The 11,362-nt window shown below is 43.2% G+C and overlaps 1 protein-coding gene and 1 long non-coding RNA gene across 4 annotated transcripts in view; one reads left to right on the forward strand and one right to left on the reverse strand.

Moving 5' to 3' along the window:
* LOC109527118 (uncharacterized) overlaps positions 1 to 4,458 on the reverse strand; it is a 20,167-nt gene extending 15,709 nt beyond the window's left edge. Inside the window, exon 1 of the long non-coding RNA XR_002170473.1 lies at positions 4,444 to 4,458. This is a non-coding gene — a long non-coding RNA (uncharacterized LOC109527118). The remainder of the gene's footprint in view (positions 1 to 4,443) is intronic.
* Positions 1 to 11,362, forward strand: part of atp10d (ATPase phospholipid transporting 10D) — a 95,655-nt gene that overhangs the window by 71,502 nt on the left and 12,791 nt on the right. For 2 of the 3 annotated variants that reach the window (XM_019888830.1, XM_019888833.1), the window contains exon 15: positions 10,479 to 10,514. The exons of the other annotated variant lie outside the window; for it this stretch is intronic. In XM_019888830.1, the coding sequence (XP_019744389.1) occupies positions 10,479 to 10,514 (36 nt within the window). The remainder of the gene's footprint in view (positions 1 to 10,478; positions 10,515 to 11,362) is intronic. 3 annotated transcript variants of the gene reach the window in all.

Here is an 11,362-nt window from a genome sequence, read left to right on the forward strand (position 1 = left end):
TCTTTTCCGTCGCATCGGGTGGGCGTTGCGTGTATTTACGCTCCCGCGGCATTACGCCTCCATCCGGGTTACGGCTAGTGGAATTTCCGCTTACGTAATTCCGGTAACACGTAAAATCGTAGTCAAAATGTTAATGCATGGATTTTTATTACGGGTGAAGGATATTCCTTGTCATAGAATTCCGGGGATGGGAATATTTACTCTAATACTAAACATTTCTCACAATGTTAGCAACAAAATATCCTTTTCTGATTGGAAATAATCTCAAAGAGTGTTAATTCTATTCATTCGTCACACTATTTTCAGCATTATAGGGTAACTCTGAAGTCAGTCTAAAAGGGTAAGAAAAAAAATTCATGTACATGGGCGTCTTACAGACACAAATTGATCATTGATTATCTTTGAGGCTTCGGACTGCTTCTTTTCTAACGGTAGTTGCTTCTGTCATCATTTCTCGACTTATACTAAACGTTTTGCACAGTATAGCTTGAGAGTTGCATAAATAGTCAGAATACATAAAAAAAAAAAAAAAACACCAAAAAACAATGTCATCTGTATTGTTATTGAAGTGTCGGCCCCGAGTCCGACTCACGCCTCCTCCCGGAGACAAGGGGCGCGCGGCGGCGTCTCACCTTCTCCCGGGGATCCGCGGAGGGCCAAGGGCCGACACTGAAGTTCCTTCGTTGAGCCGCAGGCAGGGGGCGCACCAGAAGATTCTCTGATTTCGAGGCCGGAGTCAGTCAAAAACTAAGTACAAACTTAGTCAGGAGTCTAAGGTTCAGGCTGGTCACAAACGAGTTTATTTCATCAAAACCGGAGAGGTACAGATGTGCACATCGGAAAACTCTGAAATCCCCTCGAGATTAAACACGGGTTTTATAGCATTATGAGGGGCCAACCCCTCCCATTTCATTGGCTAGTTGCTATGGTCATTTATCAATTCTAATAGTATCTAAATGCGTTGTGTAATTCTGATTGGTTGCGGTCTTCTCGTCAGCCAAATTTTAATGGTATCTATGAACAACCTTATCTCGTGGTTCCGAGTTATAATGGTGTCACGCTGACTTCATTCTTAAAAAAATAATTGAGGCCCCTATTGGGCCTTTGTGTGATTGCACGTGGGTTTTGGATATAACTGTATCCTCGTAAGCATAGCGACTCAATGTATGCGAGTTTGGGGTCTTCGTTGGCTTGGCAACCTAATGAAATTACCGTCGAACAAGCTGGCTAGCTCAATGGTGGACATTCTTGCTAATCTGCTGATGACCATGTACATTTTTCTGCTTGACGGCCATATGCCTGTTTTCTCTGTTTAAGACGATTAGGTAACATATTCTCGTAACTTCAACGTGAACAGATATAAAACAGATACTACATTATCACTATGTGTTGGATGCACAGGGTATATTAAAGCAGGTAAACAGCAAGCCAAACTCAATCTTCATAGCCAGGAAAATGAGCATGTTGCTCCTTTATTACAGTCGTCTTGACATCTTACAGTGAACAACTGTGACATCAGCGTGATGAAAATGTTGACTGAAACAGAGGCGATTGCTCTACGACTGCAGAGGAAGCTCAGGTTCCCCTAAAAATTCAAAAAATAAGTGATCAAATACATGTGTGTATGTACAATTGTGTGGACTAGCATTGACTAAATATGCGCAACAAGGCGCTCAACTTTTGTTCCGAATCAGCTTCTTATCACTGGTTACGACGCGACTCTCTTCTCATTCATTCCGGCAGCTTCAATGTGTTTTAAACTGTGTGGACACAGAGTCTACAGCGCGGACGCTGGGCGTCAAGAGAGTTCAGAGTCCGTTGTCCCAATGCATTGAAACGAGACGAGTCATTGTATAAATGCTGGTTTTGTCCCACCCATTGGATGACAGTGGGCGTTTATCTTCTGGCCCGGACGCTCAACTTTTCTGCATGATGATTGGATGATCTGTCTGAGGCTGAATCTATTTTTGATTGAGAGTGAAATGAGCCAATCACCGATCTTTTGGTGTCGGGATCTGTGGGAGCATTTTTCAATTCTCATTCTGTTCTGAGTTGAACTGGAGACTTCTAATAATCTAAGCGACACTCTCTTTGTTGAAAATGACTAACAACAGATTAATTTATTTCTGGTGTGTTTTATTGTAGTTGCTTGTGTTTGTGTCACGTTGCGAGGTGGTGGTGGAGAGGACCCCAAAAAGGAGGCAGGAGGGAGGAGCAGGTTGTACTTGACAAATTGTATTGATAAAATACAGAAAAAACTAAATCCAAAACAAACAAAGTCCAAAGTATCAAACAAAAATCATGACTGAAGCTAAAACCGAACAGTGACTGAAACAAACATGACAGGAACAAACAAACAAATGACCCGACCCTGAGTGGTCATGCCAGGAGTCCTTTTAAAGAGCTAATGGCATAACGACCAACAGGTGTGGAGCTGCAGGGAGAGCCCTGCAGTGCCACCTCTGGGTCACAAACAGAATCATGACAGTTCGCAGACTGAGTCATATCACCACAGTAAAGACAGTGGAAAAGATGTCTTGTTGGTATAACAGGGTCACAGATCATTTTCTTAAAAAGGAACGAAGAGTAGAATTCACGTATAAATAAACCGACACATTTTGTGATGTAGGCCGAAATTGAGCTTGCCCTCCTTGACAGACCAGCATCCGCCACTAGACTGAAACTAGAATTAACAAATTTAAAACATGCATTAGCTTCTTGTACCTAAATAAATACACCAATTGTCCAATGCCAAACAACAGACATAAATGATTAAGTGTGACTATGGTCAAAACAGCATTTTTGCAATCTTTTCGAATAATAATTAGTAGTGATGGGTCCAGCAACACCGATGCATCGACGCATGCGTTGAGCTCACAGAGCAATCCACGTGTCTGTGCCTGTGCTGCTTTGTGACGATCACGTGACCAACACATGAACTGCGTCGACACAGTCCAGTCTGCGTCGACTCAGTCCAGGGGGCGTTGACGCAGCAAAAGCCCGCCACACAGGGTTTATAAGGATGTGCATCTAGCAACACGATGCCACCTGCCGAAACAAGCCAGACTGTCACGTTGCGAGGTGGTGGTGCACCCCAGAAAGCAGGCAAGAGGGAGGAGCAGAGTGAACTTGACAAATTGTATTAAAACATAGAGAAAACTAAATCCAAAACAAAGTATCAAACAAAAACCATGGCAGAAGCTCAAAACTAATAGTAACAAAAACATGACCTAAACATGACAGAACAAACAAACATGACAGCAGCAAAGAAACGGCAACAATGACCCGACAATGAGTGTTCCTTTTATACAACTAATTACCCAATGACCAACAAGTGTGCAGCTGCAGGGGGAGCCCTACAGTGCCACCTGTTGGTCCCAAACCGAATCATGACACAGATCTTATCGAATAAAAATATATATTTTGGGAAAAAGGAAAACATACAGATTATCAGAAAAACGTGTCCGTCTGACTTCGAGCGTCGTGTCGGCTAGGCTAGCTTAGCTGTTGTCGTAGTTCAAAGCTTCTTTAATATGCAACGTGGGTTGCGTCGGCGTCGTGAGTACATGCTCGTGCTCACACGCGCACAGCAGAGAGCAGCGGACTATCGACTGCTGAGGCACGCTCACTCGAGTGACGTTGCTACAGTACGTGCATATTATGGAGCAGCTTCCGGACAAATGCAAATTGTCTGCCGTGTAGAGCCATTTTGATCTCCTTTTGGAGAATAAGGTATTGATTCAAATCTTGTCTCACCAAGTAAGTGCCTCTCGGATGTTTGACATGTCTTATTCCATTGTCTTATTCCATTGTGTGTGTGTTCTTCACTGCAGGGGAAATAGCATGCAAGAAACTCAACAGACTGAAATTTAAAACACTGGAGCATCTTATTTTTCTAAATAAAAATTTGTGAAGACAAAGTCCACAAGCATCCTCATTCACATGATTTTCACATTATTGAAACACATTGAATGATACAATATGAATGCATGGAGGTGAATGATAATTGTATACACTTCATCATCAAATCAGTCAGTTCAGTCTGTCAAGTGGGTTGGCTGCAGGGATTTTGAAGGTCCAGCAGGTGGCAGTGGTCAGTGACACAGTATCAGCACAGTATCAACACAGTGTGTCAGTGTGTGGACACGCCTCATGGACCCATCACTGCTAATTAGATCGTTAGCACTAATTGAGAGGCATTGCTACATTCATACATAGTACTCCGAACGATCAAGTACAATCTCCAAAACAGATCCCTAAATACCTCTAAACACAATCAAACAAAGCCATTGCTTTCCGAGGTGTACAGAAAAGGAATGTAACACGGCAGGACCAGTTGGAATGACCACAGTCAGGCTTTCTGCAGCGACTCGTTTGATGAAACACGACGTCTGCTACCCACAATGCATTGCGATTACTAACTACGTTTTCAGACTAAAATACGGGTAAACAAACGCTGACTAGATGGAGATTATTTTAAACACAATTACCTTTTGCGTGGAATAACATGAATTATGACGTTTCAAGTGAGGAAATGTTATGAACCCCCTTTTTTTTCTTCTCACCTTTATGAAACGCCTTTGAAACTCTTACTGTGGGCAGAGACCGCCATCCATATCCAATCACTGAACACGTCGTGACTTAACTGCCAAATTTTACATTTACAGTGATAAAGCTCGAAGTTTCTGCTCTTGTGTAGATCTATATTTAGAAATCCTGCCCCATGCATGCACAAATGCAATATGACTTGAGATCATAAATTCTTTGTTAACTCACTCCATCATGAATTGATATGTTTCAGGACATGATTAGGGGTGTTCACACAACAACTTTTACTCCGGTGTAGCACCGGGCTGCCCCCGTATCGCGTTCACATGTACAAAGTTATACCGGTGTAGCCCCTGAAAACAGCTTAAACCAGAGCAAATTTAACCCTGCTTAGGAGGTGGTTTAAAAATTTACTCCGGAGTAAATACTAATTTGCGGGGCAGCACCAATATAAAATGGGACGTGTGAACGCTACAGGGGTAGACTCGCTACGCGTGAGAAGAGTTGATTACATACGGGTATTGAATGCATTGCTTTTGTGCTCTGTTGTACTTCCGCCATCTTTCCACAGCGTTGATTTGTCTGGAGAAGTATAAACCATGGTTTTTCGATATGTCACAAACAAGGTGGGGAAAAGGAAGTTCACTTTACACATGCGCATGTTTTATTTCCGTATTATTGTTATCGTATTGCACGACTGCAGAAACTGCCGTGTGAACGTAAGTGGGTCTGCACCGGGGTTAACATGCTTCTCTTTAATAAACAGCTTTATCCGTGTGAACGCTCCTCAAAATTTACACCGGTGTAAGATATATTGCAACAAAACACATCGGTGCAGCACCAATGCAAATGTATGCTGTGTGAACACCCCTATTGTTAGTTCATACTTTTAACTCTAGTCTTCCAATTTCACAATAAGGGAAGGCAAAATACAAGCCAATGATAGCAAAGTTGTAGCTAAATTTAGATAATTTAAAGATCATCATTTCTGCCACTGCAGTGATGGTTCTTCTCATATTTTGAGAGAAATGTGCTGCTTGTGAATGTAATCCATCCAACTATTTAATATGATCAGGATATTCTGGCAAGTATCAGTGCAACAGAAGCAGTTATAGAACAAATCATTTGAAAAAAACATGGACAAGTAACACTCACAAGCCATCCAAATAAAGGCCTTCATTGTATACTGGCACATTCTACCTACCTCCAGAAAATTAACAATATCTCACAAACGTACACTCACTTCCATCACCCTACCACTTGACACAAACAAAAAGTGCATCTATGATTTACAGACATCTTTCGAAACATCTCGTGAACTTTGACCTGGCTCTTTTCTTCTGAAACATAATGATCTCCTCTTTCTTACCGTCATTATGTCCAACCTTACCTGCCTGTCTCATTTTTCAACTTTCCCTACTTCCCTTTTTAACTTCTTACCGTCATCATTTTCACTTGCCTCTTTCCCGCTATAAGTATCCAAAACCTTTCATACCCATCCCTATCCATTTTCTTTTTGTCATCTTTACACATAGTTCTCGTAGTGTCGGCTGAAATAATGAAGCTTAGCTGGTGGTATGAAGTGTCCTTTTAATTCCTTGAGGTGCCATACGAAACCTGTTACACCGTAAGAGCTAGAAAATAAGACAAACATGATGCCATGAATCATGCTTATACACGCACATGTAAAAATTAAGCATGTATTTGCATCACAAACATAACTCAGACAAACGAAAACATATATCTTGTTACCACTTTCAACCGGACTAAGCATCTCCAACCTGTTCATTTTGTCATCTGTGAATCCGTTTAACCTCTTCCATGGTTCACTGCCAAACTCAGGCAACTTAGAAAAGAGAAAGAGGCCACATTTAGAAGTGGAGATAGGGCATGGTACAAACACGCCCATAACCAATTGACAAAGGAAATTAACATCGCAAAAAGAAGCTATGCAGAGAGGCTGAAAAAAACTGTTTTCTGCTAATGACTGCATCTGTGTGCACTGGCCTGAAAGCAATCACAAACAATAGGACACCATCCCCCCAAGCAGTGAACGATAAGAGTCTGGTTGATGAACGAAACATGTTTTTTGCTGATTTGAAAAGGACAACCACATTTCCCACATCTGCCCACCTCTACCAGAAACTACTCTATCCATGCCCCCGCCCTCATTCTCTGCACTACAGATGCACGAACAGGATGTGAGACGGCTCTTAGAGAAAGAGGCCACATTTAGAAGTGGAGATAGGGCATGGTACAAACACGCCCATAACCAATTGACAAAGGAAATTAACATCGCAAAAAGAAGCTATGCAGAGAGGCTGAAAAAAACTGTTTTCTGCTAATGACTGCATCTGTGTGCACTGGCCTGAAAGCAATCACAAACAATAGGACACCATCCCCCCAAGCAGTGAACGATAAGAGTCTGGTTGATGAACGAAACATGTTTTTTGCTGATTTGAAAAGGACAACCACATTTCCCACATCTGCCCACCTCTACCAGAAACTACTCTATCCATGCCCCCGCCCTCATTCTCTGCACTACAGATGCACGAACAGGATGTGAGACGGCTCTTCAAGCAGCAGAAGATCAAGAAATCTGTGGGGCCCGACAAAGTGTCCTCCTGCCTGAAAGTCTGCGCTGAACAGCTGGCTCTGGTCTTCACACAAATCTTCAACAGATCACTGGAGCTGTGTGAGGTCCCAACCTGGTTCAAACAGTCTGCCATCATCCCAGTTCCCAAAAAAACAGCAACATTGGAACTCAATGACTATAGGCCTGTTGCTCTGACGTCTGTGGTCATGAAGTCCTTTCAACGCCTTGTGCTGAACCACCTCAAGAACATCACCGGACCCCTGCTGGACCCTCTGCAGTTTGCCTCCCGGGCAAACAGGTCTGTGAAGGATGCAGTCAACATAGGGCTGCACTACATCCCCGAGCTCCTCGACAGCACAGGGACCTATTCAAGGATCCTGTTTGTGGATAATAGTTCTGCGTTCAACACCATCATCCCGGAACTCTTTACGCTCAAACTTCGCCAGCTCGGTGTGTCCCCGACGATCTGCCAGCTTACTGACGGAACGGGCACAACAGGTGAGGCTGGGAAGGACAGCATCATCAACAGCACCACCAGCACTGGAGCCCCGCAGGGATACATCCACTCTCCACTGCTCTTCTCCCTCTACACGAACGATTGCGCCTCAATACACCCAGCTTTCAAACTCATAAAGTTCACAGACGATACCACAGTCATCGGTCTAATCAAAGACGGCTCCAGGTCTGCGTACCAACAAGAAGTGGAGCAGCTGGTGCTCTGGTGCAGCCAACACAACCTGGAGTTGAACACGCACTGGACGGTAGAGCTGATGGTGGACTTCAGGAAACATCCTTTACCACAGGTGCCCCTCACACTATCCAACTGCCTGTGCCAACTGTCGAGACCTTCAAGTTCCTGGGAATCACAGTCTCCCAGTACATGAAGTGGGAGATCAACACCAACTCCATCCTGAAAAAGGCCCAGCAGAGGATGGACTTCTTGAGGCTGCTGAGGAAGCATTGTCTGCCACAGGAGGTTCAGGAGACAGTTCTACACACCAGTCATTGAATCAATCCTGTGTTCTTCAATCACGGTTTGGTTTGGGGCTGCCACAAAAAAGGACAAAATCCGACTGCAACGGACAGTTTGGACGGCGGGAAAAAATCATTGGCACCGCCCTACCAACTCTTGAAGGGCATGGAAAATCCTCCTGGACTCCCGACACCCTGCCCACCACCTTTTCTAGCTACTCCACTCAGGCAAGCGCTACCGAGCCATGAGCACCAAATCCAGCAGACACTCAACCAGCTTCTTCACTCCAGCCATTAACAACCTAAACGGTAACCCAAATCTCCCTGTATAGTGACTCTTTGCAACTTTGCAATTTTGCACAACCCTGTGGAACAGCATTACCGCTATAATCATTGTCGCTCCAGCTCTGTACTTACTTGAACCATTGTCACTGATCATTATTCCACAGCACCAGACACTTTAAAGCGCTCAAGGACATCTGCACAATTGCATGCTTGCTGTACTACAAATACTGCTGCTGGTCACTTTAAAATGGTGCAATGATTTTCTGCACCAACTGCACAACTGTTATAGTATTGTATTCTACCACTGATCACTTTAGCTCTGATTGATACTTTGCACACTGTCTCACAGCTGTCATTGGATGGTACCACTGCACAACGGTGCTCTTACAGTACGGAATGTCTTTCCATACTTATTTGTCATGTCCTTGTTTATGATGATACAGTGATCCCTCGCTATTTCACGGTTCGTTTATCGTGGCTTCAGTGCATCGCAGATTTTTCATTTAAAAAAAAAAAAAAAAGGTCCGCGAAAAGTCCGCAAAACGTCCGCAAAAGGTCCGCGAGAAGCAGCGAAAGTCAGCAAAACAACAGCGAGTCACATAGAGCAACATATACAGTACTACATGTACATGTTTACTGTACTGTATTTCGTTATTCATAAACTAACCTAACTTATACATGTTTAAATCTATTAGTATACAGCATTAAGTCATGTTAATCACTTCAAAATGTACTTCTACATGTATGTATACCGTTAAATTTGGCCTTATACATATTATGTACATGTACCAATATGGAGGGGCGGGCGGTCGCTACTTCGTGGATTTTCATTTATCGCGGGTGATTTTGGTCCCCATTAACCCCGATAAACGAGGGATTACTGTACTAGTGTAGCCTGTACTACCAGAGACAAATTTCTTGTGTGTTCGACATACTTGGCCGATAAGGATGATTCTGATTCTGATTGGGATGAATAAGAGCGGAGACTGAGAGCCAGGCATTCTCGACCAACATCAGTGTGAGCGTGTGTGTTTGTGTGTGTGTGTGTGTGTGTGTGTGTGTGTGTGTGTGTGTGTGAAGTGTGTGCGTGTGTGCGTGTGTGCGTGTGTGTGCGTGTGTGTGTGTGTGTGTGTATGTGTGTGTGAAACCTCAGCAATGCGCTTTTGGAAGAATGGTAAAAAATTCCCATGAACAAACTCCTCAACCTTGTGGACAGCCTTCACAGGAGATTTGAAGCTGTACCGTAATTTCCGAACTATAAGCCTCTACTTTTGTCACAGGATTTCAACCCTGCGGTTTAATTATGCGGCCTGTTTAAAGATGTTTCGAATGGCCACCAGGGAGCGCTCGAGGAGAAAAGACAACAGTGAGACGCTATCATGTGTCACAATGAGAACGACCGGCCATGAGAGGGCACACTTTACCTGTGTTTTGAGCTGGACTGCAATCTGAAAGCTGTGTGGCTGGTTCTAGGACAGACTTGACCGAACATAAAATAATTTTTATGAAGGCTTTATTCCCGACTGAACATAGAAAATGTACAGCATTAATAAAATAAAAGACTGAAATATGTTAAATGGGACTAACAAATAGAAAAGCATACAAAAATAGACAACAGTAGTGGCTTGTGAGCATTTTCCGGCATGTTGTATGTGCCCGAAACACGTGGAAAACAACTAATCTCCCCTGCTTTATGGCTGTTCCCATGACCCACTGTGCAACACCGTTCAAACTCCCAAACGACGATATTTTACTCTGAATATCAGCCGGTAACAATGCCGATTGCAGATACATCAGGTTTGAAGTGGCATAGCTCGGCGTTTGTCTCACTCCGTGGTCGAAGTCTCACAAGATTTCCCACGAGATTATCCAACGCTCCTCTTAAAGTGACAGTGCTCCATTTATGAAATGACGCATCATTCACTACAACAGTTATAGTATTGTTTACCTGGTTACATATGCCAAAAGAAAACCTCCCGAAAGACATTGTCTTGAAAGTTGACACGAAAGCGTGAATGGTAGAAAGCCTAATGAAGGAATGGTTGTACCTTTTTTTTTTCTTTTTTGTTTATACCAGCCGCTGTTTTACTGCCATCGTGCTGCCACGTTACAGGTACTGTATATCGTCTTTGCAAATATCTCATGTTAGAATATGGGCACCTGCGGCTTATAGACAGGTGCAGCTTGTGTGTGTCCAAAATGATTTTTCCTTTAAAAATGTAGTGGGTGCATCTTAAAATCAGCTGCGCTCTATAGTTCGGAAATTACGGTAATGGCCGCAAAAGGTGGAACGACATCATATTGAACCCTATGGGTTACGAATGGGATGGCACTTAGGGTCATGTGTGAGTTAAGGCAGGTGAGCAAATACCTTTGGTAATATCGTGAAGCTATCATAAACCAGAAGCAAAATTCTGAAATAAAAATCGCAATGGTGGTAATAATAGTTAAACATATGTCACCCATCGCCATAATTAGCAATTATAGCTGTCATAATAGCTTATAGGCATTTCTATTCAGACAAATGAAACTCAGCTCCAACAAAACATGAATCACAAAGCTTTACATGATTACAAATACAGTAAATATTCCCATCCCCGGAATTCTAAGAAAAGGAATTTCCTTCACCCGGAACAAAAACTTGTGCATTAACATTTTGACTACGATATTACATGTTACGGGAACTTACGTAAGCGGAAATTCCGCTACCCGTAACCCGGATTGAAACGTCATGCCGCGGGAGTTTAAATACACGCAACGCCCACCCGATGCTACGGAACGACAACGCTGAGACACATTTTCACTTCGCGTTTTTCGATCATCAGATTCGAAACGACGACGTGTAAGTGAGTTTTTATTGGCGTGCGTTTTACTGTAATTGTGAATGATTTTAACTTTATTCACTTAACGTCCTGTGGAACGCGGCGCTAGCTTAAAAGCAGCACCCACTCGACAGGACCG

This window comes from Hippocampus comes, unplaced genomic scaffold (genome assembly GCF_001891065.2).
Source record: "Hippocampus comes isolate QL1 unplaced genomic scaffold, H_comes_QL1_v1.1 scaffold254, whole genome shotgun sequence".
NCBI classification, from domain to species: domain Eukaryota; kingdom Metazoa; phylum Chordata; class Actinopteri; order Syngnathiformes; family Syngnathidae; genus Hippocampus; species Hippocampus comes.